Source organism: Phacochoerus africanus, chromosome 14, assembly GCF_016906955.1.
Source record: "Phacochoerus africanus isolate WHEZ1 chromosome 14, ROS_Pafr_v1, whole genome shotgun sequence".
NCBI lineage: Eukaryota > Metazoa > Chordata > Mammalia > Artiodactyla > Suidae > Phacochoerus > Phacochoerus africanus.
The window spans coordinates 41781657-41806863 of record NC_062557.1 but is presented as its reverse complement, the minus strand read 5'-3'; the positions used below and the strand labels follow the sequence as shown (position 1 = coordinate 41806863).

Genomic DNA, 25207 nt, shown 5'->3' with positions numbered 1-25207 from the left:
TCCCCTCCTTCCTGCCTCCTCAGACAGTTGATAGGTACCTTCATCACATCCCGACCTGTGTCCCGTCGGGTGCACGAATCCACAGAAGCCATGGGTGCTGGGTTGGACCATACCTCCCTTACCACGCGGGCCTTCACTTCTCTGTCTCATCTTTGGGCTGTTTCTGTCCCAGACCCACTCAGACTTCAGTGGGTGCCCCTGGATCTTGGATGCAGGGGGAGCTCTGGAGCACTGGCAGCTGGAACAGGTTAGCCTGGAGGCGGTGAGACTGTCCTTCTGCCACCACAGAAGAGCCATCACCCGCAGAGAGATTCTTGAAGCCACCAAGCAGGGATCCCCTTGGGAGAGCTTCAGAATACATGAAGAGGCTCTGAATGGCTCTGCTGAAATGATTGCACTTGTCAAAAAAAAAAAAATTGCATGTGTTGGAGAGCTCAGTTGGAAGAGGAAGCATCTGATACGCACCTGTTGCAGATGTACCTGTCTGCAGGTCTTGCATTTTTAACCTCTGACTTAATTTGTGAGGGGGAAAAATAAAGGAAAGTCACTCTCTTGTGTTTGTGTAATGTTTGTGTATGGTTTTTAAATTTTTTTCTTACGCACTCCTCTCCCATTTTGAGCTTACCTCTTGTCTTTTTGGAGAACATAGTTCACCCTGTTACACTGGGGACTTATTGTCGCTCACCCCCACCCCATGCCAGGGTGAGGGGTGCTGTACTTATATGAAGTGGTTATTTTTTCCTTAATTTGAGCACCCCTACCTTGACCTATAAGAACTACAAAATAAGGGGAAAAGGAATCTGTTTGCTCTTTGAGTATAAGACTCATGGCGTTGGTAGCACTTAGCATAAGAGCACATATGTAATAGGTGTCAGTCAAATGTATAAGCTGGTTCCAACTGTGGAAAAACAATTACAATAGTCTTAAAATACAATAATTTGGGAGCAGAACGAATAAGTGGGCTGATCTGTTTTAGGTATAGTGAGCGCTCTGGGAAAGCCTGGGTAGGTGACAAGAGGGAAAAGAAGGGAAGGGTTCTGGGCTGCGGGAGCAGCCTGAGCAAAGGTCCTGAGGCAGGCAGGAAAGCCTTTAGTGCGTTAGGAAAGCTGAATGGAAGGCAGGGCAGCTGGGTTCTGGCGAGCAGAGGAGAAGGACATTAGGAGATGAAGCTGGAGCAAAAGCTTGGGGCCAAGTCATGCAGGGTTTGTCTTGTGTTCTCAGGACGGTGTAAAGCTGCTGCGGGACTTTAATGAGGGAGCTGACATCTTGCTGAGGTGTTTGTTGTTGCTGAGGTTTACCCTACAGTAAAGTGTACAAATCTCAAGCATACCTCAAAGTTTTACATATATATGTAAATATATATATATTTATGCAAATATATAGTTAGACTATATAATACATAAATATATATAATACATGAATATGCATTTCTGTAATATACTTATATATGATGTATTATTTATGTAATATATATTTATATTATATATGATAATTATAATATTTATGTAATACATATTTATATTATATACGATAATATAGATTATGTAATATATGTAATACACAAGTATATATTTATATTACATTAAATTTACATGAATATACATAAATCACATACATATGTAAATATATGTAAATACATACATATCTAAATTACACACCCATATAACTATATATGTAAATATATATTGTATCTATGGGGATGTATACACCCAGGTTAAGATGCAGAACATTTTCTTCATTGTTGCTGCCATGTCAAGGAGATTGAAAAGAGTGTAGAAATGGGAATATTAGTTAGAAATGTTTTGCATGAATTTAGTAGAGAGATGATGATGGGTTATATAGGGTAGCGATCAAGACGGAAAGAAGTGAAAAGATTTGAAATAGGATTTGAGGAGTTTCCGTTGTGGCTCAGTGGGTTAAGACACCGACATAATGTCCGTGAGGGTGTGGGTTTGATCCCTGGCCTCCCTCAGTGGGTTAGGGATCTGGTGTTGCCAAAAGCTGTGGTGTAGGTTGCAGGTGTGGCTTGGATCTGGCCTGGCTGTGGCTGTGGCATAGGTTGGCCACTACAGCTCCAATTTGACCTCTAGCCTAGGAACTTCCCTCTGCCATGGGTGTGGTCATTAAAAAAAAAAAGAAAAAAAAAGTAATGGAATTTGAGATCAAACCAATTGAATTTGCTAATGGAATGGATATGGGATGCAGGAAAAAGTGATGATTCCTAGGCTTGGGGCTGGCACAGTGTGGTGGATGGTGGGGCTGGTTATAGAAATAGACAAGCCTAAAGGAGGGAGGACAGGAGTTTGGGGGGAGTGTAAATTGAGAATTTCATTCTGGACATGTCTTACATACCTATGAAATGTGCAAGATGTCAGGCGAGAGGACCAAAAATACAACTTTGGGAACCATCAGCGTAAAAGAGTGACATAGGAATCAGCAGGAATGGGTGCCATTACCTAGGAAGATGGGATAAAGAGGAAAAGAGAAGCCCATCTGGGACCACGACCAGAGAAATTCCAGCATTTAGATGCAGATGGTGGAGAACATTCAAAGGAAACCAAGGAAGAGAAATCTGAGAAATGAGTACAGGGTGGGCCATGGAAGCCAGGAGGGGACAAAGTGTTCCAGCCCCTGCGCAACAATCCTTGCGAGCGTGTTAGAAGATGCTCATGTCTGGCGACATGGAGATCGTGGTGACCTTGAGAAGTCAGGTCACTAGAGCAGGTTGAATATCTGCCATATTTGAGCAGGTTGAAGAGGAAATGGGAGGTAGTCAGCAGATTCCACTTTTTTGGTTGTGTTGAGACAAAAGGAAAAATTCCAGAAATACTGGAATTTCTTTCCCTTCGTGGCTCAGCGGAAACGAATCTGACTAGGATCCATGAGGATGCGGATTTGATCCCTGGCCTTGCTCAGTGGGTTAAGGATCGGGTGTTGCCGTGAGCTGTGGTGTAGGTCACAGATGCAGCTCAGATCTGGTGTTGCTGTGGCTCTGGCGTACGCTGGCGGCTACAGCTCCGATTGGACCCCTTAGCCTGGGAACCTCCAGATGCCACAAGGCCACCTTAAAAAGAAAAAAGAAGAAGAAGAAGAAAAAGAAATTTAGCGCTGAAAGGGAACCGAGACAGAGACTCAGCTGGTGGCTGGAGAGTCACCTCGAACAGAGAGATTTTGAACATAATAGATACTAGAGCACAATTATTTGCTAATGGGAATTCTCCAGTGTAAGGGGAGCTATTAATTCGGAAGAGGCAAAGGACCAAGGGTCCTACCTTGAGAGGGGGACAAGGTGGGGAGATAGGATTCAGAGAAGGGAAAGAGAAGGTGTGTGCAAGCATGGGAAGTTTAGAGATTTGGTGAGGAAAACTGAAGAAATTAGTACTTTATCCCCCCCCCCCTTTTTGGCCACTCCCTCCACGGCTTATGAAAGTTCCCCAACCCAGGAAATGAATCTGAGCTGGAGCTGAGATTCCCACCACCCACCGAGCCTGGCCAGGGATCAAAGCCAGGGATTAAACCGGTGCCTTCAGGAACTTTTTTTTTTTTTTTTGTCTTTTCTAGGGCCGCTCCTGAGGCATATGGAGGTTCTCAGGCTTAGGGGTCAAATCGGGGCTGCAGCCGCTGGTCTACGCCAGAGCCACAGCAACGCCAGATCCGAGTTGTGTCTGCAACCTACACCACAGCTCACGGCAATGCTGGATCCTTAACCCACTGATCGAGGCCAGGGATCGAACCTGCAACCTCATGGTTCCTAGTCAGATTCATTAACCACTGCGCCACGACGGGATCTCCTTTTTTTTTTTTTTTTTTTTTTAATATCAAGTGAAAGTGGAGGAGGGGCACCAGAAGTTTGCAGATAAAATGTGGAATTGTTGTCTCGGGGTTAGGAGCATGAGGCTTGGACATCTATGGGCAGATGGCTTCCGGGGAATGAGTGCCTGTCTGTGATCCTCGAAAGCAAAGCCGGTGTTGCTGTGTGACCTTTTCCAGGGCATGCATCTGTCCCAGTGCCCCTCGAGAGAAGGCAGAGTGTGGGTTCTGCAGAACGAGCTAGAAAGGGGAGAGGGGCCAGGGAGCCACGCCACGATGGAGTGTGCAATCCAGGCCAGCCTGGAGGATCGGGGGATGAGAGACTTGAGAGCCCTGGGGGATTCACAGAGGCACAGAAGATGTTGGGCCTGTAAACAGAATCTCAGAGAAGGGATTTGCTCTCTCCAGCACCCTTGAGTGTTAGTGAAGCCATGAGGGCCCTTGCCTAGGAAGCAGGGGTGACACCCAGCGACCACTCCCTGAAATACACCTTCTGGGTTTTAGCGTGTCAGCAGCCCCTTGAGGCAGCCTGGTAGGAAAGGATCAGGGGGCTTTGTGTTGCTCCTGGGAGCTGCTCAAGCCCTCCCCGATTCTCTCCCTAGTTGTACAAGAGGCCCTGCGCCCTCTAGGAGGATGGAGATGCTGCTCTCAGGTGGGTCATGGGACATGGGCAGTCGAAGGCCACCTGGGGGCTGTCAGCCCAGACCTGGGCTTCCCTGCTGGGTTTCTACTTTGTCCTGGGATCCAGAACAAGCATCTCAGGATGGTTTGGGGAACACCCTAACCCTTAGGGTTCAGGCAAATGCCAGGTAGTGACACAAGCCTCTTCCAGCCCACGGTTGTCCTGGGGAACTGCCAACCCAGCTGACTCAAGAGCTGAGGGGGGTCCTCATGTCCCTGACGCCGTCTAGATGCTGCTGCCCCAAGCTGGATGTGGCTGAGTCTACAGGGACACGCGCTTTCTCCCCCAGTCCTGTCACCCATCACGGGTACTGGGCTTGACTTGTGGGCTAAGGAGTCGGGTGCCCCTCAATCGGGGGCTGTTTTATCCTCTTGGCAAAAACGCCTAAAATTGCCACAAGATTTTTTGGAAAGAACTCTAGAGATGGATATCACAGCCTTCATCTCTTGCTTATTCTAGTGTTTTCCTCCCCCTTTTTATTATTTGCAAAAGTTATTTTGTATTGAAGTAACGTGGGTTTATAACATCGTATCCGTTTTCTGCATACAGTATGCTATGTTTGCTTCTGTATACACTGCAGTGTCTCCTCACTCACCGCCATACAGTTGATTTTTACTCATTTTATCCTCCCTCGCCGTGCCTTTTCCTTTGGTAACCTACTCTGTTCTCTGTACCTGTGTGTTTCTGTCTGGCTGATTGGTTCATTTATCTTTTGTTGTAGCTTATATTACACATGAGTGAAATCATATTTGTCTCCCGCTGTCTTATTTCACTTGGCATAACACCTTCAAGTTCCACCCACGTTATTGCAAATGGCAAAAAACTTTCTTTTTAGTGGCATTGTATATCTATGTGTGTATATATTCCACATCTTCCTTATCTGTTGATCCACCAGTGGGTATTTAGGTGGTCCTCATATCTTGGCTATTGTAAATAATGCTGCAGTGAACATAAGGGTGCATATATCTTGAATTTTCTCATTCCTAAGAAATACAAAGACCAAGATAGCACACCTGATTCCCTTTGCAATGATGGGAGATACCTCTACCCTTTGGTTTAATTACCTTTCTCTAGGACCTGCTGTTTGTCTTTCTCTTTAAGAGGCTAGCCAATCAGGTTTTAAGTCCAGGCACAAGGGGGTGAAACGCGGGCGTGTCGCTCAGGCGTGAACTCTGGCGTGGGGCAGGTGGGGAAGGTGATTTCTAAGAGGGTCAAGAAACGGAGGAAGACTCTCCGACTCACCTCTCTTCTTCCCCATCTCTCATCTCACAGTCGCTGGTAGCGGTGGGCCTGCTTGTCACTGTCCAGTCGGCTGGGGCTGTCGTAAGAGCGATCGCTCTTCACCACACCCTAGGCCTGGCCCTAGTAAGTGGGTTGCATGCATCGTGGTCTTTGACCCTTATACTAACTCAGGATGCTTACAAGTCGCAGCGGCTTTTACAGAGGATGGAACTAAGGTACCAAGAAGTGAAATTCGTTGCCCACAGAGGATGGAACTAAGGTACCAAGAAGTGAAATTCGTTGCCCACAAGCAGAGTCAGAAACGAAACCGGACTGAGTGTAGCAGCGCAGACTCCTCCAAGCTCCACGACCAGGCGCACCCTGGAGTCCGCTGGTGCTTCCCAGCCCCCACTGGGCGGCCAGACCCTCCGTGCCTCCCTCCCCTCCGCCCGCCCTGCCCGGCCTCCCGGGGGGCGCGGGGACCGCCCGTCGGGTCGCTGAGCAACGGGCTCGCAGCTGCCCCGGCCTCCGGCGGCCCCAACCCCCGGCCGTCCCGAGGGCCAGGCGGTGACGGCGGCGCCTGGCAGCGGGGGATTTGGATGCTCGGCCGGCCGCTCCCCCGCCCGCGCAGCACCTCCGGGGGTTTGGCCGCCCGGACTTATCTCGGTTTCTTCCCGGCATGCCCCGCTCGCAGGCGGCCGCCAGTCCCGCGCCCGGACTTTGCCATCGCCGGGGGCCCGGCCGCGGGAGCGCCCCCGCCTGCGTCCCGGAGCCGCAGCCTCAGGTGGGTGAGCCCGGCGGGCCGCGGAGCCTGGGACCGGGGCCCCCGGAGGGCCGCCCCCGCCAGTCCCCTCGGAGCTGGGCGCGGGGCGAGCGGGGCGGGGAGTGCGGGAGAGGAGGGGGAGGGGAGCCCGGCGCCCGGATCGGGGAGAGTCGGGGCTCAGCGCTCCGGAGCCAGTGAGCCCCGCGTGGCACGCGCGGGCCGGGCGGAGGTCCCTCCGGTATCTGGGTCTGGAGCGAGGGGTCTGGGTGGCCGCACGGGGGGGAAGCAGGAGGGCTCTCTTGGGTCCGTTTTACCTTGTGGAACTCGATAGAGAGAAACAGAAAAACTCATCCTGAAACACACAGAGGAGCAGACACAAAGAAAAAGAAAAACACACGGAGAAACGCTCCTGCAGACCGACTGCGGAGATAGACGGCAACAACTCAGAGAAAAGCTCATGCACACTCGGAGAAACACACCCGAAACGCACAGGAAGAGAGGAAACAAAGCCCGTGGTCTTGGAGGCCATGGGGCAGGGGGGAGGGGCAAGGAAACGCCGAGAAAGCCAGAAATGAGGGAGGGGAGAAGAGAGACGGGGTGAGGGGGGCGAGAGAGGGGGAAATGAGGAGAGTCAGTGAGAAATCAGAAAAGAAAGAAAGCAAAAGGGCTAAAGGAGGCGGCCCTTTAGGAGGGACAGTATCGAGAAATACATCTAGAGAACCCCCCCCATCAGAGATACAGAGACGAGACAGGTAGATCCCAGCCCTCTCACCCTCGTGGGCGAGTGAACCCCAGGTGGGAGAACAACTCTGAGAAGCCCTTCTTGGCACTTTCAGTCAGCCAAGTCCCCACCTTGTCCGCCTGGGAAACTTCTACTCATCCCTCAAAACCCAGCTCCAGCATTACCTGCCTGGTGAAGAAAGCGTTGTGCAATCTCTGGGTACTCTTTTCTGGGAATTTCTGCACGTGGCACAGGCGCAGGGAGTTGAAAGGGTTTGTCTGCCTGTCTGCCTCTCCCACCCACTCCCCAAGTTTGGGGGCCTAATCTCCAGAATCCAGTCCAGTGCTTGGTACATAGTAATAAATATTTATTAATGATCAGGAGCATTCGAACCCCCCAAAACATGGAACATAGCATTAAATCCAAATAGAGGAGGAGATGCGCCGTCCTGGAGTCAGAGAGAACACTTGGTCAAAGCACTGTTTTTTGCAGGTGGAGAAATTCAAGCCCAGAAAGGGAAGGAGACTTGCTCAAAAGGACGAGTGGGAGAACTGCAATGACATGATGTTGTGAATACTTACTTCTCTGAGATGCCAGGGTTCCTCCAGCCTATAAGTTTAAAATAGGGGCGATAGAACCTCCTCAATGAAAACAGGCAACAGATGGGCAACAGACACTTTAATACCAGTTGTAAGATTCCAGCGCTGACACTCACAATCAAAACTTTCCCTAGAACTTTTAGAATTCTCTTTCCTCCTCAGAAAGAACAAGAGAGGTGATTATCCAGCTCAGCTTGAGTGGATGGCTTTCTGCTTCCCGACTATATAAACCTGGATAAATTATGTCACCTCTCTGGACCTCAGTCTTCTCAACTGTAGAATGGGGAGACTGCTACCTACCTTATAGGACCCTTAGAGAAGTTAACGCATGCCAGATGTCTTGAACAGAGTCGCCCTCAGTGAATACAGTCCTGCCCTTCTTCTTAGGTGGGTATTTTTTCGTGCCCCCGGTGCAGATGTGAAGACGACAGTGCTAGTGTAGGTGTTTCCTTTTGTCTCAGGTCAGAAAGGCCATCCTAGTCCGAATGGGGAGCAAATGCTTTTGGTAAAGGAAAAGGCAGGGAGTTTCCATTGTGGCTTAGCAGTAACGAATCCAACTGGGATCCATAAGGATGAGGGTTTGATCCCTGGCCTCACCTAGTGGGTTAAGGATCCGGTGTTGCTGTGAGCTGTGATGTAGGTTGCAGACTCGGCTTGGATCCTGTGTTGCTGTGGTTGTGAGGTAGGCCAGCAGCTGTAGTTCCGGTTCAATCCCTAGCTTGGGAACTTCCGTATGCCACGGGTGTGGCCCTAAAAAGCAAAAACAAACAAACAAACAAAACCCCAAAAACAAACAAACGAAAAGGCAAATTTGGGGCATGACATAAGATGTGTCCTGATTCTGTTCAGGCCCTTGGGTCTCCGCAGGTGACTTGGGGGGACCCAGCTGCCCTCCCCTTCAACCCACCAGCAGCCAAGACCGCACTGCCCCACCCTCTTTGGCTGCTTCTTCACCAGGCTGCCCTGCCCTTGTGTCTTTCCAGCTTCAGCCCATGCGGGAGATTGACCGGGACTGAGGGACCCTCCTGGAAGCATGGAGACTGTGGTGATTGTGGCCATAGGCGTGCTGGCCACCATCTTTCTGGCCTCATTTGCAGCCTTGGTAGTGGTTTGCAGGCAGCGCTACTGCCGGCCCCGGGACCTCCTGCAGCGCTATGATTCCAAGTGAGTGGCCTAGGGAGGGGGTGGGAAGGGAGATGGGCTGTGCCCTGGGGCTCCAACAAAAGCAAAAGAAGTTTGGTGCTGGGCTTTTTGTCTCTAAAATGGTCCCCGAAGGCTGTCCTTCACAAAAAAAGACCTCAGAGTTTAAGAATATTCCTTAAGCGCCCCCCCCCACCCCCCTCCTCGCCCCACCATCCTGAGCAGCCTCGGACTCTGTCACTGAATGGCTTCACCCAGAACATATCTGTCCCACACTGGCGACCTCGCTTAGCATTGGACCAGCCGAATCCCTTTCCAGCCAAACTCGTAGGAGCGGAAATCCGATGCTACACATCTAAGCAAGAGACCCTGGGTGTCACGAAGTCCCAGCACAGGACCATCTGTCTCTCTGCGCACATTCCTCCCTGATGCTCTTCATGTGAAACGTATTTAGTAAGCAAGATCCTGCTTTCAGTGTAAGGATTTTTTTAAATGTATAGTTGGTTCAATATTTGTGTAATTCAAAATTCTGAGTTGCCCTTGAATAATCCAGATGTCTACAACACTCACATGTATATAAGCTACTTTTTCTTTTTTTTCTATGGCCACAGCTGCAGCACATGGAAGTTCCCGAGCTGGGAGATGAATTGGAGCTGCAACTGCCAGCCTACACCATAGCCACAGCAGCGCCAGATCCGAGCTGCCTCTGCAAGCTACACTGAAGCTTGAGGCAATGCTGGATCCTTAACCCACTGAATGAGGCCATGAATTGAACCTGCCTCCTCAGGGGCACTATGTTGGGTTCTTAACCTGCTGAGCCACAATGGAAACTCCAAGTTTAAGGATATTGTAATTGATAGATCCTAAGAGACCCTGACCACCAACCCTCAGTTTTTCTTACCCCTCTCTCTGAAAACCTATCAGCATCTCTGTTGAGTAGTTAATAATGAGTAAATGCTTATTTATGTGACCCAAGAAACCTCTGCTTTGGTGTCTCCTGTTTTCAAGAACCCTGTTGGAATAGGAGGTGTTTGGACGTCTCCGTGTCTCTGGTGTAACTGGGAGGGTTGGGGCTGTGTGGGTGGGCCACAGTGGGTCCCAGGACTGATTCTGCAGAGCACATAGGTGGGTACAGGTAAGTTTGGGTAATGGGAACTTGAGCTTCATAGAAGGGAGGCTTGAAGGGGAAATAAGTCACAAATGGATCTTATTTTGTCTCAAAGCAGCAGCCTTGAATAATACATCTTTGTCACGATTATGGCTGTAGCTTATCCTTTTCCTGAGCGGCTCACCTTGTTCCATGTCACTTTTCTTTCTTTCTTTCTTTTTTTTTTAAGGGCCACTCCCATGGCATATGGAGATTCCCAGGCTAGGGGTCTAATTGAAGCTGCAGCTGTCCACCTACACCACAGCCACAGCAACACCAGATCTGAGCCGCGTCTGCAACCTACACCACAGCTCGTGGCAACACTGGATCCTTAACCCACTGAGCAAGACCGGGGAATCAAACCCGCAACCTCATGGGTCCTAGTCGGATGCGTTTCCAGTGCACCACAAAATGGGAGCTCTGTGTCACTTTTGTTTTCGTGCCCCTGTCTTCTTGACTCACTGCCTAGTCGTGTGCCCTGCCCATGCCACAGTCCCACTAGCCTTAGGTTTGCGTCCAGAGCAAGTCCCTGCTTTAACTGCCATCCTTTCGGGGGTGGTGTGTGGGCCCCGAGGAGGAGAGAGCCTCAGTCACTCGTTATGAAACTATGTGCCTGGGCTTTCCCTCCAGGCCCATCGTGGACCTCATCAGCGCCATGGAGACCCAGTCTGAGCCCTCTGAGCTCGAGCTGGGTGACGTTGTCATCACCAACCCCCACATCGAGGCCATTCTGGAGAATGAAGACTGGATTGAAGATGCCTCGTAAGGGCTTGGGGACCGTGTGCCACCTGGGGACGGCGACCGGGGCTTCTGGGTGCTCTTGCCAACCTTCCTTTGTTAGAGCCCTCGACCGAGCGCTCAGGAGCAGTCACTGCTCTTTCCCCTGATGTCACCGTGGGGGGGGGGACTTAGACTGTGACACCACAGTGTTTGTCCCTGCCCGCCCCATTCTGTAGACCTGAACACTGAGGCCCGTAGATGTGTGGCAGAGGTGTTCCGAAATCACCCTAATGTGCTTGGGCGAACCCTGGGGTGCCTGTGAATTTGACCCCCAGGCTCCAGGGATGAAGCCTCTGTCTCCAGTGCCCCTTGGGCATCCCGCCTCCCACCAGGAGATGCTGCAGGTTAAGAAGTGTGTGCTGCCCCCTTCCCTGTCTCTCAGCCACGCCCTCACTGGGCAGGTGTTTATGGCTGTGATGGGTGGGCACTCGGCCAGTCCATGAGACTGGGGGTGGAGACAGAATCCTGCTAAATACAGTATTTCAGAAATGATGGGTGGGGGGTGTCTTTGTGCACCATACAGTGGGCACGCGGAGGAGGTGGGGTCTAGAGTTGCCTGGGGGGGGGCTCGGGAGGGTTGGATTTCGTGAAGCCTTTCCCAAAGTGGGCACCTTTTGTCGTGGGTCTTGAAAGATGAGTTTGCCCAGCTGAGCGTAAGGGGAAGGAGCCCCTGGAAGGAGGGAACAGTCTGAGAAGGTCAGAGAGATGCAAAGGCATGTCTCAACTTGTTGGGGGCAGCGGGGGGTAGCACCTCCTGGAAGAGTCTGCTGGGTCGGGGAGGGTGGAAGAGAGAAGGCGGGGAGGGAAGGTGCTTCCTGGTTTAGCTCCCAGGCTTGTCCATTTTATCACTGCTGTCACATGGTGTCCAGCCTTGCCGTGGGTCAGAGCTGGATGAGGTGCAGAGGTGGTGGCCTGAGGGTTGTGGGCTTCTCTGGAGAAGCACTCATGAATTTTTTTTTGCCTCCCCAGGGGTCTCATGTCCCACTGCATTGCCATCTTGAAGGTAACACTCTTGGATTTGCCCATGAGCATAAATAAAGGGTGGTCACCAAAACAGCCAGCGCACAGTGTCCGAGGGGAAGGGGCTTTGCGCTGGCCTGCGTCTGAGGCCTGTCACCTGCGTGGCACTTGGAATCTCTCCCGTTCACTTTCGCTCCCGCCTAGATGGTCTGTTCTGCTTTAGAACTGTCCAGGCCCTTTCAAAGGCATCGGTCCACCGGGTCCTGTCCTAGTGCGGTGGCCTGAGCAGCCCGGGCAGTCACTAACCCATCTTCACTGACCTTGGAGAAGGCTGAGTGGCCGGGGCTGTGCAGCTGTCTGGGGCAGAACGGGGCTTCCCAGCCCCTCCCTGGCATGCACTTTCTTTAGCAGAGAGCTCAGCCCTCTGCAGCCTGTTGAGTTCTGTAGGGGGGCTTCTTCAGTTACTAGAAAGTTCGTCACCAGCCCTTTTTGGCTGTGATGGTGGTCAGTCAACCGGGACAATCACCCATATCCCAAGCATCAGGACTTCAACTTGAAGGCAGATTTTTTTTTTTTCTTTGAATGCCTGCAGCCTCCAGGACTAGGTGGAGAGTTGCATCAATTTGCATTTGGGGTAATTTTTATAGTTTTGGGAGGTTTTTCTAGTCCCAGCATTTGGTTTTCAATTCTTGCCAGGTACTCTCCTACTTAATAGGATAATAATAATGAAACTTTTGGCCAGTAACCTGGGACACCGCACATTTCTTTCTCTGTCTAGTAATTAAAGGCGGCTTTATCTTTTCTTCAGTGTCACTCAGTCCAAGATATTCAAAAGTCTCTTCTTCAGCTGTCTCTTGGGGGGACAAAGAGTCCAGGCTTATTACTGAATTTCAAGAAGCTCTCTGGGTATAGACAGGGTCACAGATGGAGAGAGGTGAGTCTGATGACTAGAGCAAGGATGCCCTATTACTCCCCCCTCTCACAATCAAGACATGTTGTGGCGCTGGGTTTTGTCCACTGCACTTGCCTGTTAGAGCAGGGAGATGAATGACAGCTGAGGTGTGGAATTGATAAGCCGGGAGGAGGTTTCCTGGATTGGACTCAGTGGTCCATCCTGAGATGCTCAGATCAAAGGAGAGGTTCTCCCCTTCCTCTTGGCATCTCTTTTGTTTGGCTACCTGCCCTTGAGTCCTTGTGATGGGACCTCGGGGGAAGGGCCTGGGCTCTTGGGCTTCTTTCTGTCTCTTTTCCAGCCCCGAGTATAAGGCGAGTGGTGGGACTTCTTTGCCAGGGACAGAAACACAGCCAGGTTCTGACATGGGGGAGGCATGGACGTGGGGAGCCAAGCTTTGGAGCGTGGCCAGTACTGTTGGTGGAGGGTGAGAAAGGCCACATGTCCTAGTCTTGCCACTTTCCTGCCTTTTTTTTTTTTCCCCCAAAGCCCTTTTCCCATCATCTTGACAAACACGCTAAAAGGTCACCCAAGAAAATTGTTGAAATCGGTTCTGCTTTTAGAGGACGTGCTCAAAGGGAAGGGTTGCTCCTGGTCCCCGTCATGTTTCTGAGGCTGCCTGCAGAGATCTTTAGCATTTGCAAAGACTAAGCCAGGAGATGAAGGAATCGAAAGAGAAAATAGGTTTTTGCCCTTAAGCGAGAAGGTGAAACTCAGAGCACATGATTTTTCTTAGACAGATTATTTCAGCTCTGGCTTCTCTAAGCCGAGACCCTGACCCTGGTCTGAGGCTCCTGCCCCTCCCTCACCCGGCCACGTCTCCGGCTTTGCCTCTTCTCCCCCGTTTCCTCTAATCTCTGTGTACTTTCCACTTCAGTCTGCCTGCTGAGTTTGGGGGGGCCCAGGTGTGGGCTGGGGGTGCCGTTTTGTCTTTGTGGGGGTGTCAGAAAGCCTCTGGGAGCGGGTCCCGCCTCATCACCTCTCTCCTTCCCGCTGCGTTAGATTTGTCACACTCTGACGGAAAAACTAGTTGCCATGACAATGGGGTCCGGGGCCAAGATGAAGAATTCAGCCAGTGTCAGTGACATCATCGTGGTGGCCAAGCGGATCAGCCCCAGGTGAGCCGTCAGGACCGTGAGGTCCCCACACTCCAAGGGAAGGGCCCGGAGCTGAGGTGGGGGCAGGGCCAGGCTCCTAAGAAACTCCAAAGTGGGCAACTTTGGTTGTTTATGTGTTCTGGGCCAGAAGCACAGTTCCCACTGGTGCCCACCCCTCGTGCAGCAACCTCCCGGCTATGCCCCGTCCCAGCCAGAGTCTGTCCTGGAGACCAGCTCCTTGCCTCTGTGCTGTCCCCCGCCGCCCCATCCATGGCCCAGCCAGCAGCCTCCAGGACGGGGTGGGAGGTGAAGAGATCATTCAGATCCCCCAAATTCCAGGCTGTCTGCAAAATCCCCCGTGGGAGGCAACCAGCAGGATTGCAGTCAACAGCTCCACCCCCTCATTTGGGCTTGATTTTGAGAAGAAAATAAAGCCCTTTTCTTAGAAGGAAGGGTGGTACTAAGTTTGTGCTGCCATCTGGTGGCTGGTATGTGGATGTGCCTGAGCCCAGGGTCCTTCCAGGTTTCAGGTATTTCCTTAACCAGCCACTGAGTTCCCGGGGGGTCCTCGCTTTCCACGTTGCCACCGCCTTGGGTGGATCGTGAGGAGGCAGCCCTCTGAGGGAAAATAAAAGAGTTGATGCTCTTGAACTCCGTGCAGGGAGTTCAGTGTGTTGAGAAAGTGGGAGGGAGATAATCCGGACGGTTCTCGGCTTTCTCTGGAGCTGTCCCAGGCAGGCGTGGCTACGTGAGTGGTGTCAGTCTGGGTTGGCCCCTTGGCCTGTGGACCCTGTAACCCAGGATCTGGGCAAGCCCCAGATTTTCCTCTGGCCACCTGTGATTGACAGAGTCTGCATCGCCCGTATCTGCTGGATCTCCCGCGTGCTTCCGGTCACTTCTAAGGGCCACGGCTAAGAGATTAGCCTGGGTGCTGGAGCGAGGGTGTGGTCGACCTGACCTGGTGCTCATCCAGCCGCAGGTCTGACAGAGCACCTCGGACTGCTTCCAGAATGATCCCTGCCATAAATCAATCAGGGTCCTTTGTCTCTTTGCCCTCAGACTTCTGTCTCCTGGCTGTTTTGTTGTTGTTCCCATTGTTTTTCTTGCTCCATTTATTCCAAATAGGGTGTTGATAGCATTTTAGTTTCAAGGAGATGGACTTCAGCTGCAGGGCAGAGAAGGGCTGGCTGAGCCGGGCACTGAGCGTGACCGTGCCTCTGCGCTTCCTCACCAGCCCCTCAGCCTCAAGACAAGGGCGTTCAAGGGCATCTGTTTTCAAGTGCTTTTGGAAATCAAACAAGACATTGTTTTTTGCTTCTTGACTATCAACTGGTCCACAAGCAAAGATCTGGAGGAAAAGCTTGAACCACGCAAACCAGAATGAATAGTAGTTCCTTCCTGAATTCGATATTAAAAAAAAAACAAACAAAAAAACCCATGGAACTGTACCTTGTGCTAAAAGAAATCCACTGGAGCAGTTTGAACCCAAATTAAACCTGGAGGTTTTTTCCTAGTGTTCTCTGTAACTACCTTTACCCATTTTTTAATATAAAAGTAATAAATACTGTAAATCAACTAGAATAGAAAACATAAACATCATAAACTTAAAAACAAGTAATAAATAGTCATAAAAGTTAAAACACTGCAGACATAGAGTCTCCGACAAGTGAAGGAACCCCTAAATTCCATCCCATCCTAATTCCTGGAGGGACTGCTATTGAATGATGTGTATTCCTCTAGATGGCCCCCATCTATGAATAAACATAGCTTTTGTTTATTCATTTTTATGCAAATGAGATTGATCAAACTTTATTGTTTGGCAATATGCCTGTTTTAAATATGCCTTTTTAGTGTAGCAGTATATCTCAAACATCATTCCAGATGTGTCAGATGGTACTTTGTAAACCATTGGAACTAAAACAAAAGCAGAAAAAACTGCTATTCTCTGCACTGAACCTGAAGTCTTTCTCTTTTAAGTCTCTGTCTGAGAACGCAGGTTAAGAGAAAGTCACTAGGGACTGGGTCTGGACTCTTAGAAGAATCGGGGTAAGGAAAGAAAGGAGGGAGAAAAGACCCCCCCAAAAAAAGGGAAATACTGAAAACCCTTTGCCTCCCTTCAGAGTGGACGATGTGGTGAAATCGATGTACCCTCCGTTGGACCCGAAGCTTCTGGATGCCCGGTGAGAGCGGGGTGGTTGTGTGGCTTTTCCCCCCGCTCAAGGCTGCCCGTGTGTCAGATCTGTGAGGTTGGCTGTTTGGGTTGTTGAGGAGAGGGCTGGTTCGGTGGGTTCCTGAGGCTGCCCAGGCATCGGGTACCATTTATTTCATTGTGACTGGTCAGCCAACTAGTGAGCCAAGCCTGGCTGGGGGCTAGAGGCCAGTGCTCTTCCTGAAACCCCAGAGGAGGAAGAGCCAGTCTTAGATTTTGATTTTTTTTTTGTCTTTTTAGGGCCACACCTGTAGCATATGGCAGTTCCCATACTGGGGGTTGAATCGGAGCTGCACCTGCCGGCCTACACCACAGCCACAGCAACACAGGATCCAAGCCTTGTCTGTGTCTTACACTATAGCTCACGGGAACGCCAGATCCTTAACCCACTGAACAAGGCCAGGGATTGAACCCGCATCCTCGCTGATGCGGGTTCATTTCCACTGAGCCACAACGGGAACTCCAGATGTTGACTGTTTATTCTTGACCAGGCTGAGTCCTGTCTGCACCTCCCCTCCCCCCAGTTCCCCGAGGGCCCTCTCTGCTCTTTGGACCCTGGAAACAGACGTGCCTCAGTCATGAGTCTCGCCCAGTAGGTCCCTGGTGGGCAAGGAAATGAGCATGGAAGCGACAAATCGGCTAAACCCCTGTCTTGTCATCCTCCCCTAACACATGGAGATTGAGATTGTTCTGTCCTTCTGCCAGATGCAAACCCACTTTAAAAAACCAGGTTCTTTTGTCTCTCGGAGTCAGACGACTGTTTCATAGACCCCTTGTGTAATAATGGCCAGCGAGGCCGTGGATCACAGACACTCAGCTGGAGTTTCAGCCCCACTGCTGTGGCTGCCCAGCGGTGGCCGTGGGCTCGTCATCGCTAACGTGTTCCCCAGTGGATCGTGCACACTCACTGTCCAGGAATCTTCCACAGCAAATCTTTCAATACTGAAAAAAAATAAAACCTCCTCCTCCATTTGGTTTGCAATTAATTTTTTTTTTTTTTTAGAGCATGGGAAACTAGCCCCTGGCTTTATTGATTCAGGGTCAATAGGTGATGCCCACAGTGGAGTATGAATATCCTGCCCTCAAGGGGCAGTGGTTGGGGACATGCTCATCCAATTGACTAGATCCTGTCTGTCCCACAAAACCCTCTTCTGGGCGATGTGAATGGGTGCGTGGCAGAAAGTGGGCTCAGAGTCTTAAGTAAGTTAGGGAGACTCAGAGTATTATATTCTTCTAAGAGTTTTAGCACATGCATCAGCTGAAAAGGGCTTCAGTTACTCTTTTTTTTTTTTTAATCTTTTTTTGCCTTTTCTAGGGCCGCTCCCGCGGCACGTGGAGGTTCCCAGGCTAGGGGTCCACCCGGAGCTGTAGCCACCGGCCTACGCCAGAGCCACAGCAACGCTGGATCTGAGCCACGCCTGCCACCTACACCACAGCTCACGGCAATGCCGGATCCTTAACCCACGGAGCAAGGGCAGGGATTGAACCCGCAACCTCATGGTTCCTAGTTGGATTCATTAACCACTGCGCCACGACGGGAACTCCAGGCTTCAGTTATTTAACCCAGACGTTCCCAAATTTATATGAAAGTGGAATCAACTCTTTTTTTTTTTTTTTGGTCTTTTTAGGGCTGCACCTTCAACATATAGAAGTTCCCAGGCTAGGAGTCAAATTGGAGCTGCAGCTGCAGCTGCTGGCCTATGCCACAGGCACAGCAACGCGGGATCCAAGCTGCATCTGTGACCTGTGTCACAGCTGGATCCTTAACCCACTGAGCAAGACCAGGGATCAAACACGCATCCTCATGGATCCTAGTTGGATTCGTTACCGCTGAGCCATGACAGGAACTCTGGACGTGAAATCATCTTTAAATGTCCTACTCAGCAACCTCCCAGGGAAGAAACTCCAGCTTAGAGAACACTGGACTCTAGCCATTTGGGCTTTGCAGCCGCGTTTCTTTATATCCGAGGGATCCTGATGCTGTTGTTTTTTCCTAGGACAACTGCCTTGCTCCTGTCGGTCAGTCATCTTGTGCTGGTGACCAGGAATGCCTGCCACCTGACTGGGGGCCTGGATTGGATCGACCAGTCACTGTCAGCCGCCGAGGAGCACCTGGAAGTCCTTCGAGAAGCAGCCTTGGCTTCCGAGCCAGATAAAGGCCTCCCGGGCCCCGAAGGCTTCCTGCAGGAGCAGTCAGCTATTTAGTGCCTACCGGCCAGGAGCTGATCCCAAAGGGCAGCCCACTGCCGTGGCTGGGCGGCTCAGCCAAGCCTTCCATTTTCTCCCGTAGAGTTAGTTGTTCTCCACTGGCGGGGGGGGGGGGGGGGGGGAGTCCAGCGGTGTGCCTAGTAAAGCAGGAGGGCCCCTCTGTGGATGCCTCCCATGTAGTTCCAGATGGTGGCTGGTGACCGGCAGTCTAAACCCACAGTTAGGGGAGGCGACAGCCACTGTCTATACAGCAGAGCTTCGGAACCTGGAGGACCAGCAGCTTTGTTTAGCTCACCTCGTGCTTTCAAGAAAATCGAGCCACTGCCTAAGAATCAGGAGATTTCACATCAGAATCAGAAGGTCTGGCTTCTCTTGAACAATCAGAAGGTGAGGCAACTCTGATCTGCGTTTTCCAAAGAGGACAATCAGTTGAAACTAAGTAGGAGCTGCCTCTCTTGACAATGCTTATACTCTCTCACCTGGCCTATTCCATTTGTTTGTATTATTTGCCTGGTGTCTGAGGCATCTGAGTCCCTCTTTCCTTTACAAGTTTGTGTTTGAAGGTGAGCAATGTAGAGTTGATCATTCCTTTTTTAAAAAAAAAAATCATTATGCCTGCAATTTTACCTAGCCACCACTAGGTGGAAAGTAAACATGTACTTAGCTTTCCCTCAAGTGTGTCGTTGTTGAGTCAAATTCAAAGGCGTGGTGTGTGAGACCTATTTGTCTGAGGATGGAAAGAGGACGAGAATCTCGAGGATGCCTTATATGTCTGACTCAAGATGAGATATTTAGAGTCCGCAGCCCCCACGCCCCGCCCCCAGAGGGTTCAGGCAGAGGTGAAGATACCACCAGGAAGTAGTTTCCGCCCTGGCAATGACATCCATGAAAGATGGGTCCCCTTTCTGTTGTTTGGCAAATGTTGAAAGATCAGGAGTGTTTTTATGACCTGAGACCTTGGTGGGACTCAGAATCACAACTGCGTAATTCAGACATGCACCCAAATCCCATAATTGCTATCACGAGTGTCTAGGAACACCAGCTACGCTTGACTTCTTCCCTGGATCTCAGTGCCATCCTTGCTCTCGGGAGAGGGCCCTGGCTGGAGACCTGCCTTGGTTCATATCCTATGCTGTTGAGCATGCTTGGAGCCCCATGTCTGTTCCCATTTCATTTTCTGTGCACTAGCTCAAGTCAGCAAATCCCTCAACCCACATCTAGAGAAGCAGGAGCCCATAGTCTCAAGTCCAAGGTAAGGTCCTTGTTTGTCATTGAGATGTGTCACTGTCTAGTTTCATCCTCCCCTAAAATGCAAGATGCTTCTAACCAGCACAGTAGATGCTGACACCCACCTGGGGAGATGGGACTGGGAGAGGAAAGCTGGGACTCAACTCTCATGAAAGGATGGAGGTGAGGGGCTCCTGATCACCTGGGACATGTTATTGGCTTATCCATCCCCGTCTATGCTGAACACATGCCGGGAACTTTCCTGTCCCACTGGTGAGCTGTGAATGGGAAATGTCCACGGAGTCATTGTGACATTTCTACTTGTGGCCTCTGTTGACAGATGCCAATAGTCCTCCAGTGTTTGTTTTTTTCCCTTCCTTTCCATACCTGTTTTTGTAACCAGCCTGGAAACCACCAGGCTTAAGGTCACAGTGGCTGCCACAATTGTAAATGTCCTGGCATATTTTTTTTTAAATTTTTCTTATATTGAGCTGTTTGTATATTTTGGAAATTAATCCCTTGTCAGTTGCATCATTTGCAAATATTTTCTCCCATTCTATAGGTTTCGTTTTTGTTTTGTGTATGGTTTCCTTGGCTGTGCAAAAGCTTCTAGGTTTAATTAGGTCCCATTTGTTTTTTGCTTTTTGTTTTCTTTCTATGGCTGAACTTAAGGCATAGGGAAGTTCATGGGCTAAGGGTGGGACAGGAGCTGTAGCCGCCGGCCTGCGCCAGAGCCACAGCAACGCGGGATCCAAGCCACATCTGCAACCTACACCACAGCTCACGGCAATGCCGGATCCTTAACCCACTGAGGGAGGTCAGGGATCAAAGCTGCATCCTCTTAGCCACTATGTCAGGTTCTTAACTTGCTGAGCTACAACAGGAACTCTGTAAATGTCCCTACATTTGAACCTGGACCCGAGCCCTAAGCCGAAGAGCGTGCTTAACTGACCTAGGAAAAACCATGCATGAGGTGTGGGGTTAGGGGTGGGGAATTTTCCCAGTGCCCCTAAAGCAACATCCACCATCACCTCCCACCTCTGAGCCCTGGCAAATCCTGGTGCACCTACTGCCCGAAGCCCTAAGATGCTGCCCCTTTAGTTGCGAGGAGGTGGCTGAAGACTCTGGGAGTGTCCGCTAAGCTGTAGGATCTCTGGTCCCACAGCTGTGTAGTTTTTCTTTTGTCTCCAGGGCGGGACAGATAAGAAGTCTGTGGGTAAAGCTGGTGTTGGTGGGCTGATGGTTGAGGTGGAAGCATCGTCTTTCGGGGGGGAGGCACCCCCATTCTTCTAGCCCTTTGGGAGTGGACTGAACTTGCCTCCTCACTTGGGAGGGGCTGGTTGGTGAGCACTGGGGATCCAGCCAGGCATGGTTTCCCAAGTCTCTCGTTCACGTTCACGTGTGTCTGCGTATATGGTGGGGGATCTTGTCTCCTATGACCACCCCCGCCCCGCCCCCCTCAGATTCTGAATGAAGAAGGAATTACGGAGAGGAGTCAAGGGTAAACAGAGCAAGCTCTTTGAACTCAGGATCAGGTTCAAATTTGGGTGTTGTCATTGACTGGGTCAACTTGGACAAGTGTCTTAACCTCTGGACCTTAGCTTTCCCACCTGTAACGTCAAGGCTATTGCCTCACTGGGTTGGCATGTCTGTCGGTCGAGTGAACCAGTATGTGCAAAATGCCCTTGGCGTGCTTGAAACCATCAGCCGATGTTAACCCCTTTTTCTCCAGAGCCCCCTGTGTCCTGATGCAGCTGATGCAAGCAGAGGCTTCTGGTCATGAGCTCTGGAACCGAGTAGCCAAAATTCTGGGATGACTGCAGTAGGGAGAGTGGCCCAGCCTTGTGCCTGCCCCACCCCAAATACGTTCACAACAGGAAGGCAGTCAAGGCTTTTGGCCTCTTATCAGCGTTCCCAGGGTTGGCTGCCCAGCTTGCATTCCTCCGGAGGGCGCAGAACCTCCTCCAGCTTGTGAAATCTCCCAGGCGGGACACGTGTCCCTGGCATCCAGCTTCCCCCGGTGCTTATACCCTGAGCGCCTCATTCCCGGAGTTCCTTCTCTTCAGAGACCCTTTCACCTCCCTTGGGGCCCCATGGGCCCGTTCCTTAGAAAATGACTGGCAGTTCAAAGCCGCCTCGTTGCCTGGGACCTTGGGTACTTGGGGAAGGTGTCAAGTGAAGAATTTCCATTTATTTCCTCCTTCCTTCCTCCTGCCCTCCCCTCTCCCTTCTCATCTCCTCCCTCCCCCCACCCCCACCCCAAACCAGTACTGTTCCCTTGCTCTGTGCTACGTGCTGGGGATACAGAACCAAAGGCACAAAACTTGGCTTTAAGAAGCAGAGACAAGTGAGTGGTTATTGAATCACGGGAGTGTAGTGAGGGAAGGATTCATGGCTGGGGTTTTGGGGGGGGCCCAGGGCAGGGAAGGGGTGCAGTCAAGATAGGGAAGGAACCTGGGAGGAGCTCATGCCCACGTGGAGACTTGACAGAGGGTCAGGGAGGGGCGCTGGAAAGGTCCAGGGGGCCAGGAAAGCACCACTCCCGTGAGAGACGCAGGTGACAGGGGATCGGTGCTGAGGGTGAGAGGCGAGAACAGGCTGGACAGGTTGGCAGGTCACAGAGGACCGTATAGGTTATATTAAGGAGTTGAAGTTTTATCCTGAGCCTGATGGGGACTCTAGAAAGTCTGTAACCAGGGCATGGCATGGTCTGATTTGCAGTTTAGAAAGTGGAGTTGCCATCGTGGCTCCGTGGGGTAAGGACCCCCCATTGTCTTCGTGAGGATGCAGGTTCAGTCCCTGGCCTCGCTCAGTGGGTTAAGGATCCAGCATTGCCACAAGCTGCAGCACAGATCACAGATGCGGCTTGGATCTGGGATTGCCGTGGCTGTGGTGTAGGCCGGAGGCTGCAGCTCTGAATCGACCCCTAGTGGGGGGAACTTCTGTATCCACAGGTGAGGTCTTAAAAAGGAAAAAAAAAAAAAAGTCATTTCCTTCATTCTCTATGACATTAGACTCCAGGAGCCTTAAATGTGCCTAATGCCATCGAGTCCCTATTTCCCCCTGAGTCTGAGAGGCTCCTGACATCACAGTACAAAGGCAGGGTGGGCCACTGGTTAGGGATGGAGGAAGAGGGGGGCCAGGGCTAGAAAATGTGGGGGTGATCATGTCCTGGTGCTGGGTCTGATCCTGGTAGGTGCCGACAGCGTCTCTGTATCAGAAATGCTGATGAGTTGGGAGTTCCCATCGTGGCTCAGTGGAAACGAATCTGACTAGTATCCATGAGGACACAAATTCGATCCCTGGCCCCGCTCAGTGGGTTAAGGATCTCGTGTTGCCCTGAGCTGTGGTGTAGGTCACAGATAGGCTCAGACTGGCATTGCTGTGGCTGTGGTGTAGGACAGTGATTACAGCTCTGATTTGACCCCTAGCCCAGGAACCTCCATATGCCGCAGGTGCGGCCCTAAAAACAAACAAAACAACAACAACAACAAAAACAAAAAAAAAGAAAAAGAAATGGAAATGCTGATGAGTAGTTTTAAGAATTTGCAACATAACTGGCTGTGTCCTTCTGCCTGTATTTTTATCATACAGATAAGGAAACTGAAGCCTAGAGAGATCTCTAATTTTCCTGGCTTTATTAAGGATCAGAGCAGGGGAAAAAAAAAAAAAAAAAGTCTGAGCAAGAACTTCAGCTCCCCACCTGTATTTTTCAAGCCCACTTCCGCCTGCCCAGGTGCAGTGAGTGGGGGAAATTCACGACAGGGAGGAAACAGCAGATACCAGAGGCATTCCAACCTCTTCTAGTTCTAATCGTTTTCATGAAAAAAAAATGGCGGTCATGACCCGTAAATTAATTTCATGGCCCACTAATCAGTTATAATCCATAGGGTGATAGAACACAGGCACCAAAATGAGGGTTTGGGCATGGCTGAGGTAGTCTCTCTCCATTCACAATGACTTAATTTCATCCTTTTGAAGTAAAACATGCATTTAGCAGAAGGGTGGCAAAAAAAAAATTCCTGTGCAAAATGGAATGATTAATTTATTACGTGATTGATTAGCTCAAGAGTCGTCTGTGGACCATCTATTTGGGACTAAACCCTGGGATACAGGAATGAATAAAAACATCATGCCTCTCTTGAGGCTTGCATAATCTAAGATGGGAAGAAACCTGTAAAGAGTCATTTTTTTCAGTGCCATTCGGCAAGTGCTGGGTAAGGGGAGGTGTGTGCGGTGAGAACGCAGAGCAGGGTACCAGCCCCAGCTCCTGAGAGTTTCTAGCAGGTGATGCTGTCTCCAAAGGGTTGTTAAGGAGGAATAAGCAGCCGGGAGACGAAGGTTGCCCAGGAGACTAGAAGGAGGAGGTGAAGGGGGATGGAGGATCCAGGGAAGGCTGGAGTAGCTGGCATCCTGGGCCGGGATGTCTGACACCCAGCTCAAGGTTAAAGGTGGGGACAGGAAGTGATTAGGAGTTGTTATTGCAAGTGTCAGATGGGAGGTGGGGCTTGGTGGAGATGAGATGGGAGAGGAAGGCAAAGACTAGAGCCTGGACTTTTCCTCTAAGTGCTAGGGAGATATTGAAAATTGAAAAAGTTCTTTTTTTTTTTGACCGTGCCAGCAGCATGCAGCAGTTCCCAGGCCAGGGATGGACCCCATGCCATAGCAGTGATATATTCCTCCAGAACACCAGGAACCTCCTCCAGCTTGTGAAATCTCCCAGGTGGGACAGGTGTCCCTGGCGTCCAGCTTCCCCTGGTGCTTATTCCCTGAGCACCTCATTCTAGGAGTTCCTTCTCTTCAGAGACCCTTTCACCTGCATGGGGCCACATGAGCCTGATCCTTAGAAAATGATTTACACTTCAAAGCTCCCAGGTTGCGTTAGGACCTTGGATGCTTGGGGAAGGTGTCAAGTGAAGAATTTCCATCTATTTCCTCCTTCCCTCCTCCTGCCCTCCCCTCCCTCCCTTCTCATCTCCTCCCTCCCTCCTCATCTCCTCTCTCCCTCCCCCATGCCCCCCTCCCTGAAAACAAGTAGTGTTTGCTTACTCTGTTCTGGGTGCTGGGGGTATGGAACCCAAGCCACAGAAATGACAACACCAGGTCCCTAACCCACTGAGCCACCAGGGAACTCCAAACAAGTTCTCATTTTTCTTGGAACATGATCAAATGATCTCTGCACCCTAATCTGCCTTTAGTGTTATCCGAATTTGATAGGTGAACCAGGGTTTAGCATTGTGTTAATCTACTGTTTCCCTGACTACTGGTGGAGTTAAAGATTTTTCATGTGTTTATTAGCTTTTTGTGTTTATTCATGTCCTTTGCCAGTTTTTTTCTTCTGGGATTTTAATATTTTTCTTATCGATCTGTATTGACTCTTTATATATGAAGGATAACAGCCCTTTGTCATATTTATTGCCTAGACTCTCTGCAGCCTTGTCATTTGCCTTTTAGTTTTGTTTAGAATGGTTTCTGACATCCAGAAGTTTTAAATTTGGTGTAGTCAAATGCATTGATTTTCTTTCCCATAGTGATTTCTTCCATCGCTTTTATGCTCAGAAAATGCTCTCTCATTCCAGGGATCAAATAAATAGCCTTGAAATGTTTGAAGCAGTGAAGTACCATAGCTGAATGATTAATAATAACATCCACAGGTTAAATGTAGTGGTGAAACACACAAACCAGGCTGGA

General features: G+C 50.5%; 2 protein-coding genes across 3 annotated transcripts in view; both read left to right on the top strand.

Annotated features, from left to right (window-relative positions):
* The first annotated feature begins 6298 nt into the window (after window positions 1-6298).
* On the top strand, window positions 6299-18958 carry TMEM98 (transmembrane protein 98). 2 transcript variants are annotated; one of them, XM_047757937.1, is made up of 8 exons: window positions 6299-6497; window positions 7959-8183; window positions 8780-8960; window positions 10714-10845; window positions 11833-11866; window positions 13778-13893; window positions 15993-16052; window positions 18079-18958. In XM_047757937.1, the coding sequence occupies exons 3-8, from the start codon at window positions 8830-8832 to the stop codon at window positions 18284-18286; spliced, it is 681 nt and encodes a 226-aa protein (XP_047613893.1). In that variant the 5' UTR covers window positions 6299-6497; window positions 7959-8183; window positions 8780-8829; the 3' UTR covers window positions 18287-18958. The 2 variants fall into 2 exon arrangements, with proteins under 2 accessions (XP_047613893.1, XP_047613892.1); XM_047757936.1 differs by lacking the exon at window positions 7959-8183 and having other exon boundaries at window positions 6303-6497.
* Window positions 18959-19068: 110 nt separating this feature from the next.
* SPACA3 (sperm acrosome associated 3) overlaps window positions 19069-25207 on the top strand; it is a 40434-nt gene continuing 34295 nt past the window's right edge. Inside the window, exon 1 of the mRNA XM_047757938.1 lies at window positions 19069-19541. The gene's annotated coding sequence lies outside the window, so the exon portion shown is untranslated. The remainder of the gene's footprint in view (window positions 19542-25207) is intronic.